The sequence below is a fragment of the Mustela putorius genome, unplaced genomic scaffold, assembly GCF_011764305.1.
Source record: "Mustela putorius furo isolate JIRA1106 unplaced genomic scaffold, ASM1176430v1.1 tig00004033_pilon_pilon_pilon, whole genome shotgun sequence".
Classification (NCBI taxonomy): Eukaryota; Metazoa; Chordata; class Mammalia; order Carnivora; family Mustelidae; genus Mustela; species Mustela putorius.
The window spans coordinates 8,125,114-8,150,527 of record NW_025422169.1 but is presented as its reverse complement, the minus strand read 5'-3'; the positions used below and the strand labels follow the sequence as shown (position 1 = coordinate 8,150,527).

Here is a 25,414-nt window from a genome sequence, read left to right as displayed (position 1 = left end):
TGAGATATACAGTGCCGACCTCTGTGCCCTCCTGAGTCACACGGAAGCCTAAAAGGTGTGAGAAAAGGTGCCTCTGGAAAGAGCCAGAAGCAGCATCTACTCTCCCTGCCCACGGGTCCGTGCAAACACCGTCACTTTGCACAGCATGGGCTTCCTGGAACCCCCGAAAACCACGCTGCCCATCATTGACCAAGGAGATTCAAATAATGTCTGTGCCCATTTCAAACCAGAGGCTGGTGGTGTGGATTCAGGAAAGGTGAAGACAGAGTTAAAAAACTTTTTAACAAGTTAATTTTTCAGGTAAGTGGAAGCTTGAAAGCCAAGTCACAGAAGAGAAACTTAGAACTGTCTCACCTCCATAAGCCATGTACTAACTTAAAAGTAACTGTAATCTATTAACGTTTCCTTTCAAGATGCAACCTTATAGCTGGGCTTTAACTCCCAAATCTAACTGATAAAAGTTCCCCAAATCAGAAATAAAAAAGGCCGGGTGCACCAAGGGGGAAGGAGGCAGGCAGAGGAGCTGGAGGGGAGGCCGTGGGCAGGATGGGGCCGCCCCGCGGGGAGAACAGGCGGGCAGGGGTGGTGCGGCTCCTTCTCGACATCCCTTGGGAGGAGACTTGCCCAAGTGACAAGAATCCATGGAACACGTGGGGCTGCGGTCTTGACACTTCGAAAGACAACCTCACTCAACCAGCAGCGAGAGCAGCAGCCCCCAGGGGGGCGGCAACCAGTGACAACCGGCGCCCTCCGTGGGAGGTCGACCGCCACACGCAAGGTATTCGGTGCGGAAAGCACGGCACCGACACAGGTGAAAACCCTGCAAGCCAGAGGTCACTGAAAAGCAGTGGACACAGGAAAGGAGCCCCTCCCCGCTGGGGCGGCTGGGACACGTACCGTGGCAGCGCCGTTCACCTGCACCGACTTACTGGCCGTTGCAGTTAGGGCAGAAGGAAGTCTGTCCACACTCGAGGCTTCTCTCTGCTTCTCCACCATCTTGGGATCCCTGTAAAATGCCACCACAGGCGTGACTCTCACGCTCACCCATGAGAGGCAAGGGCAGTCCGAGGGCGCCGAGCGCGGCAGAAGGCAGTACTTACTCCGGCAGCCGGACGGGGGAGGGGGAGCGCCCATAGGCTGCAGACGCGGCACAGGGAGCCGGCACCAAGGGCTCTCTGGGGGTCACCGCGGGAAGCGTGCTCGTGCCTGCATCCGCGTTTAGGCTCTGAAAACCAGGAGGAGGACAGTTGAACTTGGGAAGAGACGCGGCCCTCAGACTTCTCCCTCCGTGAATCAGACACACAAACAAAGGTCCTAGTCTGAATGACAAGCCTTCCCACCTTCCGCCGGTGGGGGGGCATCGGGGTCAGAGCATGGCCTAGACCAAGCGGGGCAGCTGGAAAACACAGCAGCAGGAGGAAAGAGAGGAGGAGGAAAGAGAGCCCCGCCCGTCCAGAGTGCCCCCCTCATGGCTCACGGACCCCTCACCATTTCTGCGACTCGGGCTCCCCTCGGGCTCCACTTGCATCGCCCATAAGCTGTAAGTATCAAAGGCATCTTATCCCTAACACCCCAGTGCCCGGCACAGCCGGCACATGAGGAGTCTTCAAGTCTCTGCTACATGCGGAGCTCCCGACCGAGTTCCGCACAGCTCCTCGTAACTAAAGCCCGAAAGATCAACCCTTCAATATAGACAATATAGACAAATCAATTTGGGTGCCTCAAGGTGGGTGGCAGGCACCGACAGCTCCCACCCCTGGAAGCAGGTGTATGAACAGCTGTGGAAATGGAAGCTGGGAACCTGGACAGGAACCTGTCCTTGGCCGTGGGACATGGCCGTGAGCAGCACCCGCGGCACTTGCTCCAGGCAGTGCACCAGGGCCGGGTGACGGCCGTGTCACTGCAAGTCCGCACAAGCACAAACAGTGCTTTCTTCCAATGCTCCTTTCCGAGGAGACCAAAGGTTCAGAGGCGGACTGAGCAGAGAACGCCTGGAGGGAGCAAGGCGAGCGGGATGCACGGTCTGGGCCCTCTGCCCCGGCACCAGGGCCTCCCAAAGCACCAGACTCTTCACGAGTCCATGCTCTGCTGCGGGAGCGGAAAACACCTCCTTTCTGTAAAGCTTCATCGACTCCAGGGGCCTCGCTACGCTGCCGTGCAGACAGCAGCCGGTGTGCGACCCGCTCCCCTCGGGGGCAAGCTGCCAAGCCCCTTCCAGCCGCCTCCCACACGTAAGCGCCAAGGCAACGGAAAAAGCTGCTGGAGGGGCTTCGGGGAGAAGCTGTGAGTCCCCCGGCAGTGGGATCCAGCTCAGACCTGTTTAAAGTGGCCCTTCTTTCTTTAAAAAAAAAAAAAATTACACGGAGACTCGAAATGTGAACCATTGCAGCTCCTGCTTTTGAAGCAGGTGGAGGCCAGCCTGTTCTCTTCCCGTTCCCGCCACCAAGGGGAGTTAAGGCCAGGGGGAATGCTGGAAGTCAAGGTCCCTCCAGCGCTCACACTGACATCGATGCAGAAGGCAGCTGTAACCCAGAGACTACGGTCTGAAGGTTTAAAACTTAACACACAAGACATGCCAAGGGCAGCATGTGCTGGTTACTGCCACGCACAGACTCCTGCAGTCCACGCCTCCTCCAAGGTTAAGGACCAGAGCAGTAAGCACGTGGCAGCATGACGGGGACTGGACACGGGGCTTGATGAACCCCTCCCCGAAGCCCTGGTACCCTGAGCCTCCGGTTCCCAGAGCTAGTAACGCAAGAGCTCTGTGGTGGTACATCTGCACAGGCTGGTGCAGCCGCAAGGCGGCACCTGCCCCAACCCAGAGGCCTTCCATCAGGGCGCAGGAGGGGACTGCGACTGACCGGGCAGAAGTCTCACACAAGGACGCATGTTACTGTGGCAGCTTGCTGGGTGCCCCACGCCTCTGCCCCGGAGAGAGCTCACGCAGGCACCATGCATCGCTCCCAGCAGCTGCACAGACCGTCCGTCCCTCGGGAGCTGCTGCAGAAGGCAGAAGGAGCACTGCAGACTCACAGTCTCTGGCTCACGTAGCTCACCAGGTGCTTACAGAAGAGGGAGAGCAACTAGTGTGGTCGCAGAGCCGACCAAAGCCGCCGAGCAGAATTACAGAATTACGGCAGGATGCCTCCAGGCCCCGTGCCGTGGCGTGCATCACTAAAAAGTCTACCCCTTCTGTTGCAACTTAGATTTCTGTTTTACTTTATGGACTTGTAAATTAAAGGCACGTCCTAAGTAACAACAGAAGTGTGATCTGAACCTTGTGGGGACACGGAGCGTCTGTATGGGTGGCACGCGACACCGGTCTACACCTGCCCTTGGTGGGCAGTAAGGGAATGAACAGGGAAGGTCTAGTCACGGGTTCCAGTCTGACCCCGCCAGTGCACACCCACATAGCCTCTGGCCCACCCCCTTCCCTGGAGCTCCCACACACGTCGGCACGGCCCGCAGGAAGAGTGCGGCAGAGCGCCTGCGCCGACTCGGCACCAGGCACACACCGCGGTCCGGAGCTTACCCTTTCTTTCGAGGACCCTAGTAACAAGCTAGACAGCCTGTTTTCAAACAGGTCCTCTGTCTTCAGGTGGCCTGCTGCCCCAGGCAACGGAGGGAAGTTGGACAGTCCTAACTCGAAGCTCGGGGACGGGGGCTTTGGTGGCGTTGGAGACTGAGTTTGACTCCTCTGAAAGAGAACAACACGGTCACGCTGCAGGAGTGCGGACTGTCCGGACTGCGCCCCGGGGCCCGAGAGCAAGGCGAGCGATGCGTTCCGGCTTCCGCCCGTCTGGGAACAACAGACGTCTCCCACCACCACAGCACGTCGTCATTTAAGCAAAGGTCATTTATTACGCAGCTGGAACGACCCGGAGCACAGCTAGGAAGCTGAGCCCTCCTGAGGCTGCCGCCGGCTGGACAGAGCTACCTCTCTGGGATGCCGAGACCGTCCGGCTCCCGGGCCACAGACCGGGGCACACGAGCATGCTGAGCAGAGCACAGCACACCGACAGCAGAGGGACAAGTGAGGAAGGCGAATTCAACCCCGGCTGAACACACAGCGGCCTGAGTGCGGCCACGGACCGTATGCATCTCCCAACAAGGACCGTGTTATTTCCGCAGAGCCTGTCACCTGACTTACAGAGGAGACAGTAAAAGAAAGAAACAAAAAAATGCCACGCTGTAAAGTTTCTTACATAAGCTTCAGAGCAAAGATTTCCATTAAAAAATAGTTTAAAAGGGGGGCCTGGGTGGCTCAGTCACTTAAGCATCTGCCTTCGCCTCAGGTCATGATCCCACGGTCCTGGTATCGACTCCCCCATCCGGCCCTCTGCTCAGTGGGGAGTCTGCTTCTCCCTCTCCCTCTGCCCCTCCTCCCCTCTCCTGACGGCTCGCTGTCTCACTCTCTCAAATAAATAAATAAAATCTTAAAAAAAAAAAAACAGTTTAAGGTGGGGGTGCCTGGGTGGCTCAGTGGGTTAAAGCCTCTGCCTTCGGCTCAGGTCATGATCCCGGGGTCCTGGGATCGAGCCCCGCATCGGGCTCTCTGCTCAGCAGGGAGCCTGCTTCCCTCTCTCTCTCTGCCTGCCTCTCTGCCGACTTGTGATCTCTGCCTGTCAAATAAATAAATAAAATCTTTAAAAAAACAGTTTAAGGTGGGGGTGCCTGGGTGGCTCAGTGAGTTAACGCCTTTGCCTTCGGCTCAGGTCATGATCCCAGGGTCCTGGGATCAAGCCCGGCATCAGGCTCTCTGCTAGGTGGGGAGCCGGCTTCCCTCCACCCTCTCTGCCTGCCTCTCCGCCTACCTGTGATCTCTGTCAAATAAATTCTTTAAAAAAAAAAAAGTTTAAGAAGGGGGAAGGGACTTCAGTTACCTGAAACCTTACTTAATTTAAACACTCTATACTTTAAAATCACTATGTAAAAACATGGTATTTGAGGACAGATTTTTATCAGACTTCTTGAGTTTTCTTCACAAAAATATCCAAGAGTAATGTATAAACCCAAGATCCCGAAGCAAGGGATGTATTTTTATTGAAAAATTATCAGAGCAAGTTGCTTTAACAAGCTAGAGTCGTACTGTGAGCATCCAGTTCCTTGGAGAAGATAAGGGACAGCGGGGGACAGTTATCTGGGTGAGGTGCAGGCTACTCTGACCGGAAACAAGGCTTTCATGGGGCTCAGGTAGCTTCAAAGGACCAATACTACTCGGCACCTTACACCAACAGGAAGAGGATTCCCTACAGAGGCAGAATCTGGAAAGTCTGTTAGCACTCGAGAGACAGCAGGTTAAAGAATGAAAAAGGATCCACGTTGACAAAAATCCCACTGTGTCCTAAGGGAACTCATCCCAAATCACAGAATAAGGGAAGACCACAGCCAGAGATCGAAGCAAAAAAATGTAAGTAATATGCTTGACAGAGAACTTAAAATAATGACCATAAAAATGCCCACTGAGCTTGAGAGAAGAAGACATCAGGGAGAAAAAAAGAGCAAAAACAAACAAACAAATAAAAAACACACAAAAAACAATCGACCAGAGGTGATGAGCACAATACACAAGACAGAACAGGCTTGATGCAATGAACCGCAGGCCAGAGGAAACAGGAACAAATTAGTGACCTAGAAGATGAAGTAATGGAAAGTAATGAAATTGAACAAAAGAAAGCAAGCATTGTGGAACATAAGGAACACAAGAACAGACTCGGGGAACTCAGTGACCCCATCAAACACAGTAACGTTCTTATCAACAGGAGTCCCAGAAGAAGAGAGAAAAGGGACAGAAAGTTTATTTGAGGAAGTAACAACTGAAAACTTCCCTACGCTGGGATCCAGAAGAAAGAAAAAGAACTCCCATCAAAATCAATAAAAGCAGGCCAACACCAAGACATACTGTAAATTAAACTTGCAAAAAATAGTGATAAAGAAAATGTCTTAAAAGCACCAACACAAATCATGAACTTAAAAAGGAAGACCCGTGAAGTTAGCTGGAGATTCTGCAACAGAAACCTGGCAAAGCACAAGGGAGTGGCATGATATAGTCACTGTGCTGAATGGGAAAAACCTGCATCCAAGAACACTGGATCCAGCAAGGCTGTCATTCAGAATAGGAGACACAAAGGGTTTCCCAGACCAACAAAACCTAAAGAAGTTCATGACCACTAAACCAGCCCTGCAAGAAGTATTAAGGTAACTCTTTGAGGGGAAAAGAAAGACCAAAAATGACAAAGACAGGAAATGATCAGAGAAAATCTCCAGAAACAATGGAATCAGTAATAAAATGGCACTAAATATAGATCTATCAACAACCACTCTGTACGTAAATGGACTAAATGCTCCAATCAAAAGACACAAAGCCTCAAAATAGATTAAAAAAAAACAAACTAAGATCCATCTATGGGCTGCCTATGACTCATTTTTGACCCAAAGACACCTCCAGATTGAAAGGGAGGGGATGGAGAACCATTTTTCCAGGTACACGGCTGTCAAAGAAAACCAGAGTAGCAAGACTTACAACAGACAGTCTAGATTATAAACCAAAGACTGTAAAAAGAGAACAGGAGGGCACTGTACCATAGAAAAGGGGACAATCCAACAAAAAAAGACCTAAAAATTGTATTTATGCACCCAACAGGGGAGCACCCAAATATATAAACCTATTAATAACAAACATAAACATATCGGTGTTAACACAAATAAGAGTAGGGGACTTCCACACCCCACTCACAGCAATGGACAGAACATGTAAGCAGCAAAGCCACAAGGACACAATGGCTTGGAATGACACAATGGAGCAGATGGACTTAACAGATCTATTTAGAACACTTCATTCTAACACAGCAGAGTACACATTCTTTTCAAGTGCACACGGGACATTCTCTAGAACAGACCACATACTGGGTCACAAAGCAGGCCTCAACAACTACAAAAAAGACTCAGATCATACCATGCATCTTTTCAGACTGCAAGGTTATGAAACTTGAAGTCAACCACAAGAAAAAATCTGAAAGACCACAAATATTTGAAGGTTAAACAACATGCTACTAAACAATGAATGGGTCAATCAGGAAGTCAAATAAGAAATTAAAAAACAAAGGGAAACAAACGACAACGAAAATCAAAGCTCCAAAACCTTTGGGACACAGCACAAGCTGTTCTAGGAGCAAAGTATATATATATAGCACAGGCCTATGTCAAGAAGCAAGAAAAATCTCAAATAAACAATCTCACACCTAGAAGAGGTAGAAAAAGAACAACAAAGCCGAAACCAACCAAAGGAAGGAAATAATAAAGATTAGAGCAGAAAAAAGTGATACAGAAACTAAAGAAAACAACAGAACAGATCAATGAAACCAGGAACTGGTTCTTTGAAAAAACGAATAAAACTGATAAACCCCTGGCAAGACTTATCAAAAATAAATAAAATCACAAATGAGAGAGAAGAAATAACAGCCAACACCACAGAAATACAAGCAGTAAGAGGATATTATAAAAAAAATTACATGCCCAAAAAATGGGCAACTTGTTAGACATAGATAAGCTCCTAGAAACCTATAATCTACAAAAACTGAAATAAGAAAAAGCAGAAAATTTAAACAGACAAATAACAGGCAAAGAAATCGAATAAGTAATCCAAAAACTCCCAAAAAACAAAAGTCCAGGGCCAAATGGCTTCCCGGGAGAATTCTACCAGCATTACCCTAATTTTAAAATCAGATAAAGACTCCACTAAAAATAAAAAAAGAGAGAAGTTCAGGCATACTTATCCCTGATGAACATAGATGCAACAATTCTCAATAAAATACTAGCAAACAAAATCCAACAACCCATTAAAAAATCATTCACTACAATCAAGTGGAATTTATTCCTGCCTTCAAGCATGGTTCAATATTCACAAATCAATCAACATGATTTACCACGTTAATAAAAGAAAGGATAAAAATCATATGTGAGCAGGCGCCTCGGCCGCTCAGTGGTTAAGCCTCTGCTTTCGGCTCAGGTCATGATCCCAGGGTCCTGGGATGGAGCCCCGCATCGGGCTCCCTGCTCCACAGGAAGCCTGCTTCTCCCACTCCCACTGACCCTGCTTGTGTTCCCTCTATCGCTGTTCTCTTTGTCCAAGAAAGAAAATGCTTACAAATAAAAAACCACACGATCATTTCCGTAGATGCAGACAAAGCGCAACATCCAATCATGATAAAACCCCCCAATAAAGTAGGTACCGAGGGAAAATACCTCCATATATGATAAAGGCCGTCTACGAACAACCCACAGCACCCTCAATGGGGAAGAGGTGAGAGCCTTTCCTGTATGGGCAGCCACACAAGAGGACGTCTGCTCTCACCACCGTTATCTGTGACAGCACTGCAAGTCCTGGCCTCAGCGGTCAGACAACAGAGAGAACGAAAGGTCGTCCAGGGGCGCCTGAGTGACTCAGTCAGTTAAGTGTCTGCCTTCGGCTCAGGTCATGATCCCAGGGTCCTGGGATCAAGCCCCCATCAGGCTCTCTCTTTCTCCGCCCCACCTCCACTCTCTCACGGTCTCCGTCTCTCTCATAATTAAATCTTAAGGAAGGACGGAATGAAGGTCATCCAGGTCGCCAAGGAAGAAGTCAAAACCTCCACTATTTTCAGATAACGGCCCACACCTTAAACTGGAAAGATTCCACCAAAAAAACTGTTAGAACTGATAAATTCAGTCAAGTCACAGGTTACAAAATCCATGTATAGAAATCTGTTGTTTATCTATACACCAATAATGAAGCAGCACAAAGAGAAATTAAAGAATCAATCCCATTCAATACTGCACCAAAACCAGGTAAGATACTGGGAAGAAAGAAGCCTGACCAAGCGGGAGAAAGACGTGCGCACTCTGCAAACTGTGAAACGCTGATGAGAGAGACTGAAGAGGACATGAAGAAATGGAAAGGTGTTCCATGTTCATGGACTGAAAGAAGAGATGTTGTGAAAATGTCTGTAAGACCTAAAGCCGTCTGCACGTTGAATGTAACCCCTACCAAAATACCAACAGCATTTTTCTCAGAGCTAGAACAAACGATCCTAAAATTTGTACGGAATCACCCAAGACCTCAAATGGGCAAAGCAATCTTGAAAAAGAAAATAAAGCTGGAAGCATCACAATTCCGGACTTCCCGCTGAATTACAAAGCTGCGGTCATAAAGACAGGATGGTTCTGGCACAGAAACAGACGCATAAATCAGTAGAACAGAACAGAGAGCCCAGAAATGGACCCTCAACTCTACGATCAACTCATCTTTGACAAAACAGGAAAGAATGTCCAACGGAAACAAGACCGTCTCTTCAACAGATGGTGCTGGGAAAATTGGACAGCCACATGCAGAAGAATAAAACTGGACCATTTTCTTACCACACACAGAAATAAATTCAAAGACCTCAATGTGACACGTGAAACCATAAAAATCCTAAAGAGAATACAGGCAGTAATTTCTCTGACCGTGGCAGCAGCAACTTCTTTCTTGGTAAGTCTCCAGAGGCAAGGGAAATAAAAGCAAAAATGAACTAGTGGGACTTCATCAAGATACAAACTTTCTGCACAGCACGGAAACACAATCAACCAAACTGCAGGGCAACTTTCAGAATGGGAGAAGTTACATGCAAGTGATGTATCTAATAAAGTGTTAGTGTCCAAAATTACAAGAACTTCTATAACTCAACACCCCAAAATTAATACTCCTATTAAAAAACAGGCAGAAGACATTTCTCCAGAGATCTCTGGATGGCGAACAGACACATGAAAAGATGCTCCACATCACCCATCATCAAGGAAATGCAAATCAAAACCACAATGAGATAAAACATCACAGTGGTCAGAATGGCTAAAATTAACAAGTCAGAAAATGAAGGTGTTGACAAGGGTGCGGAGGAAGGGGAACCCCGTGCACTGCTGCTGGGAATGCAAAGTGGCGCAGCTGCTCTGGAGAACAATATGGAGGTTCCTCAGAAACATAAAAACAGAGCTACCCTCTGACCCAGCAATTACACTGCGTATTTTCCCAAAGAAAACAAAAACACTAATTCAAAGGGATGCATGCACCCCGACGTTTACAGCAGCGCTATTTACAACAGCCAAACTGTGTGTGTGTGTGTGTGTGTGTGTGTAACAATGGAATATTAGTCAGCCATCAAAAAGAACAAAATCTTGTCATTTGGAATGACATGAATGGACCTAGAGGGTATTACGCTAAGTGAAGTGAGTCAAAGACAGACAGTACCATCTGATCTCACGCATATGCAGAACTGAAGAAAGAGCAGATGAGCAAGGGGAAGAGAGAAACCAAGGCACAGACTCGTCCCTGTAGAGCACACACTGCTGGTTGCCAGAGGGGAGAGGGGCGGGGGATGGGGGACACAGGTGACGGGGAGGAAGTGCGCACCTGCTGGTGCGCGTGACCCACTGGTGACGCGTGGCAGTCCTGAATCACTATGCTGCGCGCTGAAGCGACTCTGGGTCGACTAAGTGCAACTGAACACTTTTAACAATAAACCAATACAATGCAGTAAGAAGTTAAAAATATCAACCCCACCGTGTCTTTCCGGAGTCCCTGCCTGTTTCTCACCTTTATCACGGTGCAGGTAGCAGAGGTTCAGCTGGTTCCGGTGGGCGATGTGCCCTCAGAAGCAGGCCCGCACTTACGATCACTAGGCCCCTCCACGCTTCGGGAACCTCGGTGACTCGGCAAGGCTCTGAGTGAGGCCCAGACCTGTGGTCGCCAAGTACTTCTCAGGGGCTTTCAACATTTGCATTTTCTGAAGGGAACCCAGGTTTTCAGAAGACCACATTTCCAGGCATTCAAACTTCACAAAAGTTTACTAACCCCGAGTCCTGGGGAACAAGAGGAGCAGGCGACAATGCCGAGGCACAGAGCTGCCGAGCGGCCGCGCCCACAGGTGAAGGCTCGTCTTGAGTGCAGCGTTCAAAAAGTTTTTAGGATTTGCACGGCTTGAGGTGAGGTACGAATGTGGCCCTCGTCCCACAGCCTGGGTGGGCCAAGCAAGCACACGCTATTGCCCATTTCTAAGTTCCAGAAGTCACCAGACTGTCCCGATGCAACCACAAATGCATTCCCCTTAAGAAAAGCACCTGCATCGCATGCCTGGCCTTCCACGTGGCCACGACCACTGGGAGTCAGGAACACAAAATGTAGCAGATGGCAATGGAAGAAATGTCACCTCTAAATGTAATTTAGTAACCAGGGAAAACGATTCACTTAAGGTAACTATTAACTGACGACCTACTCTGATGCTAGCCTTGCCAGTCCAAACGTTACAGGAATTAATTCCAACTATAATCAGCCAATAAAAATCACCAAAACCAGACTAAACTAACCAACAAGGTAGAATTCTGGGTGTTTTACTAACTACTAATTCGTACTTTCTGAGTTCAAGACAGAGAAAACAGACCTTTTACAATGGGAGTGCACCTACCCACTGGCTCGGGGGGCTGGACCAAGAATTCACTCCGTCTCTCCAGTCCTCCAAGTGTCGATGTCTACATCCTTCCTCCCACGTGTGGACACACAGCGGCTCCACCTGCACACCAGAGCTGGGCAGAAGCCGTAGCCACGGGAGAAACTCGTACAGAACCCCAGCAAATGTGGCCGTGCCCCAGGTACTCAGCACTCACATGAGCCACCCTTTATTCCTGGGTTTGTTCCAAACGTAAGTTCCAACAGAAGGCAGTAATGCTTTCTTGCTTTCTTTCTCTTTAAGAGACAGAAAGAGGCGAAAGCAGGAGGAGAGGGAGAGGGAGTAGCAGGCTCCCCACCGAGCAGGGAGCCCGATATAGGACTCGATCCCAGGACCTGGAAATCATGACCCGAGCTGGAGGCAGACACGTAACCAACCCACTGAGCGCCCCCGGAGCTCTGGCAGTAACGCTTTCTGTGTAGGGGATACAAGTTAAATGTTCTGAACGAAAAATACCAATGAACTAATTCCCACTTAGAAGTCCACTCTGCTTATCAAGAACCGTTAAGTTCCGTTACTCTCACTGGCACTGCGCGGTCACCCAGACAGACAACGCATCTCCACGTGTGCACAGACCGCCCTGCGCGCCTACTGGGTGGTCGGCGCTGCCTGCCACACAGCGCATGCGCATGGAGACACCACGGGGCGACACTCTGCAGCCACGGGGGCCAGCAGCATGTCTACAGATGCGCCACCAGCCTGTAGTTATCGCCTGACGCTCATCACGGTAGAGAAAAGCTCCACATGACTTAACCTTCAATCATGCCGTTAAATCACACGTCTGTTTAGTACAAATTGGGTTTAAAGTCTTATACGGGGTCAAGGGCTGGATGTACTCACTGTCAGCTTCTCCTCCCGTTTCTTCCGGTAGCCAAAGGAATTCTTCCTAGAGAAGAGGAAAGCAAAACACTGTGAACTTCTTCCCACTTGAAAGGTCTTTCACTGAGCACGTGTAAGCGCACACATAGTCTTTCTTACTCTGTAATCGGTTACAGTTGACTTTTTATTGTAAAATCCCAACCTTAGGAAGTATAAGCAAAACAAAAATTTTGTAGTAAAAGACTAAAAGTGATGTCGAGATTTAAAAAAAAAGAGTAAGAAAAACATTTACTGAGAGAATTTTCCTAGTGGACATTTAGGATTTTGTTACAGAAACACCTGACCGCCCATTCAGCTGCCCTGACAAGACCCATAAAATCAGACAGCGAGCTCCGCAGGTGAGCTGTCAGGCACTGCTAATGAAAACGGGCCGGGTTAACCGTCGAAGTGGAAGGACGCCAAAGCAGCCTGGCCTGCTCTCCCTCTCAGCCCGGACATGACCACATCAGCCCCCGTCCACTGCCGCCGCCCGCACTAAGGTTTCCAAGCCCCAGGCACCTGCGACAGCCAGCTCCCAGCCGTGTGCACAGGGCTCGAGAGGTCTGGGACCGGCACCGTGTCCCGCACTGAAGCAACAAACACCGACGGAGCGGCCAAGCCCTGGCAGGCCCGGAGGCCACACGCCGTTCTCGTGCCCTGGACAGGCTTCTGTGGCCTCGTAGCCCGCAGGCTAATTCTATTCCACACTTCTGTTTTCATTTACTCTTCCCTTTGTTATTCCAACGGAGTACACTGGTACTGTCTGTGTGAGCTGGACAGGAGTTCAAAGAAGTAATTTTGACTAATTCCTTTCCTTTACAGAAAACCTACAAGCAGTCTTGCCCAAGATGGCCTAACGAGCTGAGTGCTCGTGATGTATTTGAAAATAACATTTATAAAACATGCCTAAATTGATGGAACTTGTAAATACTAAGAACTTATTAGGAAAGGCAGGTCACGGCTATCTGACAGCAGCTCGGAAGGACTCACCTCCCTCTCCCTAAGCCAGGAGGCGACTCCGCGCTGCTCTGCTCCACTCGGCCAGACCCAACCTCCCTCTTGGTGTAGGTCGGAGGGTTCTGTATCCGTGTTCTAGGCTGACCTGTCTGCCGTGTCTGCGGGCTTCGAACACCGTTAATTAGCCGATCAGCGGTGAAGTTAAATATCGAAGGGCTTTCTAATAGCCCAGCTCCTCTCTCTGCGGTGGGAACGGCGTGGCGTAGATGAGATTTACTAGGATTCCTGTAAACAAAAGGTTTGCATGCTCATTCAGTTATAATGGGATCGTGGCATCCTAAAATGGGATTACTAATATAGGAATGTCCCGGCTCAAATGTGCTCTCTACTTAGAAAAATCTTGAAAATGTTACTGAAGAAACAGCTCAGGCATACCGTGTCTGCCAGCGCGAATCTGTGAGGTATCAACGTCCTGCGCAGCGGTGTCCCAGCCCACGTTAAAAGCGGACGCCCGCAGAGACAGGTGCAGACAATCTGCAGGCTCCCTGCACACGTTTCAGGGCTTCATTCATCCCACGAAATGTAAGTCGTGCCTCAAGCAGTCTGATTCGCACAAACACAACCCGACAGATCGCCAAGGCCGTTTCTTCACTAAGTCAAAGTGACTCGAGCACGTGGGGAGGACCACCTGGTTTAACGCCATCTGTCTTGCTGTGCCCTCGAGCACACCACACGGCAGGGACCCGTCACCCCCAACGCCAGACAACCACCGCCCTTCGACCACTCATGCAACTTGCCTGCTTCGTGGAGGGTACTGTCTGAGGGAAGTCAGAGGAGAGGCTGCAGGTTTGAAGGTTGGAGACGTAAACCCATTTATAAATCCAGTATTTGGAAACGGAGTCACCTAGATTCATTAAAAACAAACAAGTCAACAAGCCGTAAACAGACCTGGAACTGGTGAACACCATGCAGACCTTCTGCTTATCTGGGCTGTTTCTCGACATTTTATTCAATTTTATACTGAAAATATTCCCAGGCTGAGAAGAACATGGTGATAGATCATTGCCAATAAAGCGTATTTCCTGAGCCGGGCTGGGGCAAGACCTTTTTCCGGGCCGACTCGGGCGATGTCACAGCAGCCTGCCGAGGAAGCCACTGACACCTACTCGGAAGCTAGAGCCGAGGGCAAGTGGGGCAGAAAACGGATGTTCAGGACAGTGGAGAACCAGAAGTTGATTTTTTAAAAAAAGGAAAAAGGAAAAGCAGCAGGGGAAACTCAGGGTCAGAAAGATACCCTTGGAACTTTGTAAGCCACCTCAATAGGCTGCTTGAGAACAGTCGCCAGAGTCAGACTATTTAAAAACGGATCAATCACACCAGAAGCAGATTCTGAGATTATAAACAATGCAAAGGTCACTCGCACCAAATCCCTTCCTGGATGTACTTTTACATACACTATCCTGCTATCTGCGTGACTGTGCTCAAGAGTTTAAAAAATAAATTAGCTCCTGACCCAGTAATTTAATAGGACTCACAGAGAATTCACAGGCACCGTATGTTCACATCTGCTCAAAATAACATAGCACACTTTCGAGCAAGCACAAGGTCGCAGGTGCCCACCCCCAAACCAGGACCACAGGAACCCTCCTAAGTGGCCAGACAGCTGACCCCAGGTGCCAAGGGCCCCTACTCTAGCCCAATATGGGTGCCATCAGAGAAGTCAGAGCAGAGACTTAAGAGGAGCTGAACTGCACAACCACGGCGGCTAGCTTCCTTGGGAGAAATTCTCCCACACAAGAATTTGAGGACTTTATCCCCCCGGAAGGTTCTCTCATCCTGTATCAGCTCCATGGCTGTCGGCACGCTTTTACAGCAAGCAACAAAGATTTCAGAGAAGGAGAGCATTATGAGGAGTCCCTCTGAAGAGAGAGACGCGGCTCAACACCAGCACCTGTCTGCTAATTGCCTCTGCCACCGCAGGGTCCTAGGCCTGCGCCGGCGCCGGAGAGGACCCTCCTGACCCTCCCCGTCTGCCCTCCTCTCATCCCGTAAGCCACAGGCCAACAGCACATGCTTAGGGCACAGTAAGAAGCCGAACAGCTTTGTCTCCCAGTTCCCCGCCTCCGCCTCTGGGTCAGCTCAGAGACCCCCACGATGCCAGCGCTGCCAGGGCCTCGGCACACGCCGCCCCCTCTCCTGCAGCCTCGCCTCCCTCACACCCCTGCTGTAAGCTCAACGGAGGAGGACGGGACCCCGGGCAACCTCCAAGTTTGAGGCTTCACCGTGTTCAGTCCCGCTTGGTCAATGACCGCGTGTCCGACGGACACTGCTGTCTTCCCCAGGCCGCCTCCCTCCACGGACACATCTTGGCGCGGCAGCAGGGAACAGGCAGCATCCGCGCTCCGGCGACTCGCTCCTCTCCGGCCCTCCCTCAGCCAACGCCCTCCTCCCACTGCCAGTGGTAAGGGGGGCCGCGGCCCCGCCTGGCTCGCTGGCGTCTCCCGTGCCCCGCACCTGACCTGAGCGCCGCACGACTGGCCCTACTCACGCCACAGCCACATCCTCAGTCATCGACTGGCCTCCTGCTTTCCGACCACGACCTTCCACACACTCCAGTGCCCCGCTCTGGTGCCCACGAAAGCCACCCTGCAGCCCCAGGCACACCTGTCCATCTGTCCGTCCATCCGCACGGTCTCGGACGGGAGGCCGAGGGCCGGGGCCGAACAGCCAAGTGCTGCCTCTCACGCCCACGCTCCACAAGCGCGCGGCAGCGCCGAGGCAGGGTCCGCCTGACCGCTCGGACCTCTCCCCTCTGGCCAGCAGCGCCCCCGGAGGAAAGCGACGGGCGCCACTTCACAGGCCGGTCAGCTCTAGGGCTGGTGTGATGGAAAGCTCGCAGGCCTTCCACTCGTCCTCGGCTGCTGGGATTACTGAAACTCCTTCCTCCACCTCCTCAAAAGCACTTCTCGCTGCAACCCGCCCCACGCTCAGGAGTGACCCAGGCCTCCCAGAGCCCGGACCGACCACGCTGTGTGTGTTCCTGGGGATGACACAGCGTAGGAAGGTGCCGCCACACGGGAGAGCAGGCGGACTGGGCTGAGATCAATAGTAGAGCCTCCAAACGCTTTTTTTACGGGTACGACGCTGCATACTGATCTCCTGATTAAGTTTAAATCCACCGAAGAACTCAGGTCTGTTTTATGCTGGCAAACCATCGACGCCCCTGATTCGCTACCAGAACATCCCTCCCGAGCACCCAGTGCAGCGTCCACAGCGTCCTGCTGCACGAGCTCCAAGCAACGACAGGACTCACCAGGGGGGGGTCGAGATAGCTGTGTGTGGCCGACCACGTCTGGGGGGCGATCAGGCTGTACAGGGGGAACTGCTGCTGGGGGCTGTAGACCGGAGGCAAGTAAAAGGAGGCTGTGTAGCGCTGCTGCGCGTAAAGGCTCATGTCCAGAGGTCTAAATCCATTCTTTGGCAAAAATGTGTTTATAGCGATTGCCTTTGCTTTTATCCGTGCCTATGTGGGAACAGAGAGATTTCTGTCAGAGTGCTCGAGAACCGGTCTGCAAGTAAAGAAAGTATAACCAAGGTCTTGCTTACCTTAATTGGTTTTCCTTGAAAAGTTTTGACTTCTTCTCGTAGATACTTGTAAGCCTGAGGGCAAAAATCATCCAAAATGCCACCATGTTAATCCTGTAAGTCAAATGAACTAACAACCCAATGCCTCGAGCCAGGAATGGTACAGGTAAGGTATGACAGACAAAGACCCAGAACACTGATTCTTAATCCACTTCCGGTCACAGACTCCTTCAAAGAACCTCTAAGACCCAGGGAGCCTCTCGCAAAAACTCTCCTGAATGACGTACGATTCTGTCAGTGCTAACACACACCACCAAAGCCTCCCACGACCACAGGCTAAGGACACCGAGCCCCTAGCAGTTACCCTGATGTGAAAGCGGATTCACAGTTGGAGAAAGGGAGACACTCTGCTGGCGGTACCGGTGCAGCTCCTGCGCCTCTCCTAAGTGCCCTCCTTAGCTGGGAAGGCTCCGCGCCGCCTGCGCTGCCCCCAGCCGCGCCCCGGCCCGTGCTGCTGAGGGGCCCTGCGCCTGCTCCGCCGACGGGACTCCCCTCAGCTCCCCCCGCCCGGCCCCTCCTAGGCCCCCTCCCTCCAACCCAGTCAAGCGCGTCCTTCAGAGGCCTGTTTCTTCTGATCACCGCAGCACCCACATCGCTTCCCCCCGCACGGCTCCCCCCCGAACAACCGGAGTCGGAACTGCGAGGGTCCACTTAAGGGCAGGCTTCAGCGGACACACAGAGGACAGGACTATGAACGGACTTTCTCCTCTCCGTGATTTTCTTCAGTCTCCTCTCTCCTCTAGCTTACTTTATTACGAGGACACAGTACACAACACAAATAACACACAAAACACGTGCCAAATGTTGCTGCTATCAGTAAGCCCACGGGGCAGCTGGCGGTGGAGTACGAGCCGTTCAGATGGGAGGCGTCCAGAGTTCGAGGTGCGTCCCCCCTGCATGGGGTCAGCATCCGTGACTCCCCTGTCGCTCAGGGGTCCGCCGTACTGGCATTCCTCGAATCACGTTAATGTTTCCCCCAATCAAGACCCCTCTTTCAGGCCAGGGAGAGCGTCTTCACTCCTTCCCTGTCCTCCCAGAGCTTCTCCAAGGCCTCTGCCAACTCTGACACGCACAGTGATGCCTCGTGAAACTTAAAATGACGTTCAGATTTCCCAGAACATTTTTTGAATATTAAAACTTTCTGTCACCCAGATGAAAGAATAGAAGTTATGTTCACGGGCTCCACGTCCTTGGGAAATAACATCACATGCTCCACTGCCCCACAATGGTCTTCACAACAGCCTACTTCAGTCTCTCTAACCTGATCCCCCTGTGCTTTATAGTCAGACTTGGGACCACCACACAGAAGTCATCTCCAGGCCCCAATGTAGTGCCCCCCACGTATGGCTTGTGAGGTAAGGGTAACACAGGGGTGGGGGGACAGCTTACCTGCTGTGCGTCAGCTTCAGTTTCAAACGTAATAAACCAATTATCGTTATAGGCAAATTCACAGTTTATAAATTTCGGTAAATTGTCTCCTTTAAATAGTGCTTCTACTTCCTACAGGAAAGAGAGAGGGAGAAATTTACTCTCATCTCTGCCACATGTGTCCTCACCAAGTAGAAACGACTCCCAGGGACAGGGGGTGCGTCTCCCCCACCAGGCAGAGCAGAGAACACTCCCGGCGCACAGGCGCTCGGGCACAGCGTGCAGAAGGGCACCGCTCTGGCGTGGGCACGGACACGCCCTGGAGTCACGGGGCCCTACTTCTGCTTCACAGCACTCCTGGAAGGTCAAAGGGAACCTCACATGAAGCTCAACTCCAGTTCCAGGAAACAACACGCGAACACTTAGTACCCAATAAAGTAAAATCCAAAATGCCTGGCATCCATTCAGAATCTACTGGGCGCACAAAGAAACAGAAAAATGGGCCCTGAAGGAGAAAAAAAGAATCCATCACATTAGACCCAGAAGTGATACAGACGACAGAATAAAAAGGCAAGAATATTAAAGCAGCTCTGGGATATATATTCTATATTCAAAAACGTAAAGACTGAGCATGTTAAAGAGAGACACAGAAGAGGAAAAAACAAAGATCCAAAAAGAACTTCTGGAATGAAAAATGCGGTAATGTAGGATTAGCCGTTAGTTAGGAAGTTTGACAAGTAAAGACAGAAGAAGAGAAAAAGTGAAGAAATGACACTTCAGGAAACTTCTGTTCAAGAGACGTGCGAGCGGCACCAAGGGGCATCACCATCAAATGGCTTAAAACCTCACAGCCCCGGGGAGCAGGGGGGCAGCGCTAACACGCAGAGCAGCTAAGGAGACGCGACGCGCAGCAGAGCGCAGGACAGCAGCGGCTGCGGACACAGGAAGGAACGCAAACCTGGAACCCCGAATTCTACACCCAGAGGAAAGGGCTTCCATAAATGAAGGAAAAATACAGATCTTCTCTAAAAGAATGAATAAAAAAGAAAAGAAAAGAATTTCTCAAACACACCAAAGCTGAAAACCCGCGCTGCCAGGAGAGCGGAGCCCGAGAACTGAAGGACCACGTGGGCAGAAAGGAAGCGGGAGCGAGGGCGGACCTGGACGCGCGCACAAAAAGCCACGTCAATGGCAAATGCTGCATAAAGACATCTCGCTTACTTTCAATCTCTCGGAAAGAAAATGAGCTTGTCGGACGCAAACGTGACAACATACCGTGTGGTTCGGGGCGGCAGCACGTGCCAGCCGGGCATGGGAGCGGCGACGCCCGCGGAGGACGGCCCCACCGACCCCGGACGCACCCACCGACGTGCCAGCGGGGAGAACGAAAGAGCTGGAGCGAGAAGCCAAGAAAGGGAGACAGAGAGAACGAACGTGACCCAAGCCGAATGAGAGGCGTGGGAAGAAGAGGACCAGCACGGAGAGACGGAGCAGCAGGCGGGAATCCGAACCCAGTCCCACTGCTGAGGGCTCACACCAAACGCTCCCAAGTCCCCGCCGAGAAGGCCACGAACCTCCGAGCGGCCCAGGAGAGCAGGACGCCTGTCCAGGCAGCCCGCGGGCCGCCCGCTCCTGCCGCCGACAGCCAAGGCGCTAAAGGCGCAGACGCCGGGCCGTGCCCACAGGGACAGGACAGCACGGGGGGCAACGCCGCGGACACCACGGTTGGTTCCAGAGCAAAGTACTCCCAGGGAATCAGGGCCATTCTGTGAAAGTCCATTACTCAACCAAATGAACTACCATTTACAGACTTCTCCAACCACGGGCAGGCACGGGGCTGCGCAGCTGGCGCGGAGGGCTCTGCGCCCCGCACGCTCACGTCCGCCCCTGCAGCCCGGCCGCTCTCCCCTTCGCTTCTGTTTCAAACTCAGTTTACCAAAAATCTAAAACACTTCCATGGCTCAATCTTACAACAGATCTAGGGAGTGCCGTTTGGAATAACACAAATATACCAAGATCATCGTGTGCGGCTCAAAAAGAGAAAATTCTTCTCGGCTTTAGCCCTTCCGAGTGTCTCAGAGGACCTCCATGTGCGGGGTCACCGGGAGCTAACCAAGACTCCGGACCGGCAGAAAGAAGTAAGGTGACACTCCATATTTACAACCTCAGAAAGAAGAGGATAAAAAATTCATTCCCAATTTCTTTTTCTTCATAGAGAACCCAGAACTAGAAAACAGCGTTAGCTGAACAAAAAGTAAAACTCGCTGGAACAGGGTGGCACTCGAGAAGGGCGAGACTTCTTCGGCCAGGGTTGTCACACCGCGCCTCCATCACACCGCACCAAGAAGTGTCCCTCAGACACCCACACACGCACTGACCGCCTCCACAGAAATGGCGCTGAGCGCGCGGGCGGCTTGAGTCCCTCAGGCCTGACCCACAAACACCCGTGACGGACGGAACGAACCTCCTGGGGTCGCAGACAGTCCCTGCAGCAGACAGCGGTCGTGCTGTCAACAGGCCAGAGCTGGTGCTGTCGGAGCCTCACATGAAGGCTCCTCATCATTTCTGGGGCGGCTGCCAGCTTGTCACTGCAAGAGGCACCGCAGTCTATGCTTTCGGACAAGGGACGGAGTTTTATAGCAACGCAGTAGCTGTGGAAGACTTCTCGTGACTCTGACACGATCAAATACTGCGGTTCCCTCAAATTATTGCCTAAGTTGGTACCTTTTTTTATTTTTAAAAATTTGAGATCGAGTGAGAGGAGAGAGCACAAGGTGGGTAGCCGGGAGAAGCAGGCGCCCCACACGGGGCTCGACCCCAGGGCCCTGGGGATCGCTTAACCAACCGACCGAGCCACCCAGGCGTCCCACCCTCGTCAGTATTTTTACCATGAAGAACAGAATGGAGCTCCAGGACCCAACGTTTTGAGCACCACTCTTAAAAATGAGTCACACTGTAACCAACAGTGTGTAAATCCTGGGAAGAGTGTTACTGTGTGTATTCTTTACAATACGCCCTCTAAAAAAACCACAGAAGTAAACAAATAAAACAAAAACCCACAAAGTCCGAGCACGCTTCAGAGGAGACTTACTTCTACAGGCGTGGACTCCGGTATTTCCCGCAGGATCACAATGCAACGACTCTGATTTGGCCTCACTTTTTCTCCCTTCTCATCCACTTGGACTAACGGTAAAGCTACAAAGAGAAGAAAAATGAATGGTAAAACACAAATATTCAAACAAATTGTCTGTATTCTAGTTATGACATAACAGATACTCCGGTGTGATGTGCTGTATCTCACTTACTCAACACAAAGAAGACACGTGGATGCACTGGGACACCTTAACACACCCATCTCACAGGTTAAATTTCTCAAAACCAAGGAGCACGGGAATTTAAAAAGTCCTTTAAGATCTAGAGTAACCGCACCGCCATGAAACAAGGGCCCCACAGCGCAAGCGACCTGTACACGACAACTCAGGAGTTACTGGCTTCCTCTTTTCTACGAGCCCCTAGCGTCAAATAATTTTCTGACCCACCACGACTCTTTATTTTGAATCACGAGGTGCCACGGGCATCCTACACAGCTTTTCCCAGCAATGACGTCCTCCAAAACCGCAGCCCCCGGTCAGCACAAGGACGGTGGTGCCGGGGCAACAGTGCCAACACGGGGACAAGCCGGATTCAGACCTCACAAGTTTCTACATACGCTCCTTTTTGTGATGTTCTGTTTTGGTGTCACGTCTATGAAACTGCACCACGTGTAGATTCTAGTCACAACGCAGCACGACACAGTCAGGGCTCGGAGCTGTCCACCCCCCAAAGAAGACAGGCTGCCAACATGAGGAACAAAGACTAACTTCACTACAGGTTCTACTAATATTGAAAGTACCTTAAGGGAACATTATGAAAAAGTTCCTGCCAATAAACGTAAGTTAGACAACTTACACGAAACAGAAACATCCTTAAAGATACACTCTAGCAACGTTCACTCTAAGAAGACAGTCACCAACACAGACCCGGATCTATGAGAGAGAGAAACTCAAGGCCCACGTGGTATCCCCGGAGAATCCTATCAAACACCTGAGAAAAAAATAAACCCGTTCTACAGCACAACCTCTTCCTAAATACCTGAAAGAGAATACCCGCCAGCTCCACCTGCGAAGCTGGCCGCTCTCCGATACTCAGACGGAGCAAAGACAACACAAAGCAAGAAAACTAAAGACCAATATCCCCTGTGAACACGGATGAAAAATTCTCACAAACTCTGCCAAATCAAACCATACAATATATAAAAATGATAATAAACCATGACAAGTGGGTTTTATCTCAGTAATGAAAGGCTGGTTTACCAATCAAAAATTAAGCAACAGGGGCGCCTGGGGGGCTCAGTGGGTTAAGCCTCTGCCTTCGGCTCAGGCCGTGATCACAGGGTCCTGGGATCAAGCCCCGCACTGGGCTCTCTGCTCTGTGGGGAGCCTGCTTCTCCCTCTGCCTCTGCCTGCCTCTCTGCCCACTTGTGATTTCCGTCTGTCAAATAAATAAATAAAATCTTAAAAAAAATATTAAGCAACAGAATTCACATTAATGGGCTAAACAAAAAAACATACAATCACCTCACAGATGCAAAGTATGTGGCAGAACCCAACATTCCTAAAAAGAAATTTTTTCAGCAAATTAGGAACAAGAGAAACTTCCTCATGTAGGAAAAGCCAACGTCTAGCATCACACTTACTGAAGACAGGACAAAGCAACAACAGCGCTCTCTCCGCTTCTGGTCGGCGCTGTCCCGAAGGCTCAACCAGGGCAGTAACGTGAGCGACAGAAACTGGACGCACCCAGACCGGGTACGAAGAGCTGAAACTTTCCATTCACAGGCAACAAGCTTATCTCTATGAAGAAAATCTGAAAAAATTTCCCAAAAAACTAGAATTGAGGAGTTTTAACAAAGTTTGAAACTTTGTTACAAAAAATACTAAAATGAATTGTATTTCTACATCCTAGCACTGATGGAAAACTGAAATAAACACATTAAAACTGTGTGAAAAACGGGAAAATAATTATAAAATCTGTTAAGATATGGACTACCTGTACATTGAAAACTGCAGAAATTACCAAGAACAAATTATAAAAGATGTAAATCAATGGAGAGTTACTGTGCTCACGGAATGTAAACCTCACCATCGTTATGTGTCAATTCTCCCCAAATCAATTTGTACATTCGATGCAATCCCAATAAAAATATTTTTAAGGGTGGCTCAGTCAGATAAGCAGCTGCCTTCGGCTCAGGTCATGATCCCAGGGTCCTGGGATCGAGTCCCTCATCGGGCTCCTTGCTCAGCAGGGAGCCTGCTTCTCTCTCCACCTCTGCCTGCCCCTCTGCCCGCTTGTGCGTGCTCTCTCTCAATCTGACAAATAAATAAATAAAATCTTAACAACAAGAAACCTTAATTTAAAAAAAAAAAAAGACACTGCAGGGCAGGTGTCAAAGCAGAGAAGCAAATCAAGGACAGAGGCCCGGAGATAAACCGGCAGTGGGGGGCGGACGGTCCCGACAACGGCACCATCCAACTTAGGGGCGAAGGGAGAGCCCGTCCAGCTGACGGCACTGGAACAGCTGCACATCCACATGTGAGCGGGGCAGAGAACTTAGATCCATACCTCAAACCACATACTACTATTAGCCTAAAATGGACCACAGACCTAAAAATGTAAACCCTAAAACTATAAAACTTCTGGGAGAAAACCTCCATGGCTTTGGTAACCACAGATTTCTTAATCGCTATGCCACCAAATGCAAAATCATAAAAGAAAAAAATTAATAAATTGAGCTATACCAAAAATTCAAAAGAGTGTTGTTCCAAAGACACTATCATTGGCAGAATACAAAAGAGAAGCTAGAGACTAGGAGAATGGATTTGCAAATCACACCCCTGATAACAGCTTATACCCGGACCCAGGTAAGGATAACACAGGTCTCACACTACACACCCTCCCACAAACCTCAACTGTACGAACACTAATAAAGAGGCGGGGGTGGGGGCACAAGAACAGACACTTCAACAAAGATAAAAAGCAGAGCAAAGAGGCACGTGAAAAGACTGTTCCGTGTCACCAGCCATTAGGGAAACAGAAACCGAAAGAGCAATGAGGTGAAGTCAGAGAATCTGCAAGTAAGACCCCCGCAGGCGGCCCGCGACAGCAAAGGTGTGGGGCAACTGGCCGCAGCACCGCAGGCAGTTTCACAAGTCAGAACACACCCTCCGTCCCGGGCCGGCTACTGAGAGAAGCAGAAGCCCCGCGCACGAGGGGACTTGCACACCAGTGCTCGTGGCACCTGATCTGGAGTGGTGCAGCCTGGCCAGAGCGAGTCTCACAACGGGGGTGAATAACCAAGTGCGGCCGATCTACAGCGCGGAGCAGGACTCGGCAATGAGAGACCAAAAGCTATGGATGCGCTCTCCAACAACCGTGCTGAGCGCGGGAGACCGGACCCCCACCCCTAAAGGTCACTACACGACTGACTGCATTTGCACGAAGCTTCAGAAAATGCAAACTAAGGCACAGTGACAAAAAGCAGATGGGGGGTGGCCTGAAGCAGGAGGAAACTCCCGGGCGGACAGTACGGTCGTCATGGCCACTACGGTAGCTCTGCAGGTGCATGAAGATGTCGTGACTTGACAGATGTACAGGCAGTAATTTAAGGAGTGTAAACTCTACCTCAGGAAAGCTGTAAAAACAAAACAAGCAGGGACTGGCGACGTTCCCTGTGCTTCTCATCTCCTGATTTTGTCCCCAGTTAGTGTGCCCCCCCCAAGGGTCACCTTGAACCAGGAAGGTCAGTCGCACTCGGGTCTTTACACTCTCAGCCCTGGACCTCTGACCCATGAAAGGCCGACTCCGATCTATGTGACTCGTACCTACACGCTGCAGACGTTATCGGTCCGCAGGTCTGTGAAACAGACTGTAGTCAGCAGTACGACGGGTTCCTGCTGAAAACGTAGCCTAGTTTATTTTAATCGTTCCAGCGCTCACGGTGAGGCTCCGTCACATCTATTCATGCTCTGGGG

The 25,414-nt window shown here is 50.6% G+C and overlaps 1 protein-coding gene across 6 annotated transcripts in view; it reads right to left on the bottom strand.

The window, feature by feature from the left end:
- LARP4B (La ribonucleoprotein 4B) overlaps positions 1–25,414 on the bottom strand; it is a 90,053-nt gene that overhangs the window by 3,764 nt on the left and 60,875 nt on the right. For 5 of the 6 annotated variants that reach the window (XM_045072366.1, XM_045072365.1, XM_004757904.3 and 2 more), the window contains 10 exons: positions 21,436–21,539; positions 18,366–18,476; positions 16,938–16,991; positions 16,645–16,854; positions 14,129–14,235; positions 13,365–13,616; positions 12,357–12,402; positions 3,533–3,697; positions 1,101–1,225; positions 898–1,006 (listed from right to left, as the gene is read on the bottom strand). In XM_045072366.1, the coding sequence (XP_044928301.1) occupies positions 898–1,006; positions 1,101–1,225; positions 3,533–3,697; positions 12,357–12,402; positions 13,365–13,616; positions 14,129–14,235; positions 16,645–16,854; positions 16,938–16,991; positions 18,366–18,476; positions 21,436–21,539 (1,283 nt within the window). The remainder of the gene's footprint in view (positions 1–897; positions 1,007–1,100; positions 1,226–3,532; positions 3,698–12,356; positions 12,403–13,364; positions 13,617–14,128; positions 14,236–16,644; positions 16,855–16,937; positions 16,992–18,365; positions 18,477–21,435; positions 21,540–25,414) is intronic. The other variant, XM_045072364.1, reaches the window with a different exon arrangement.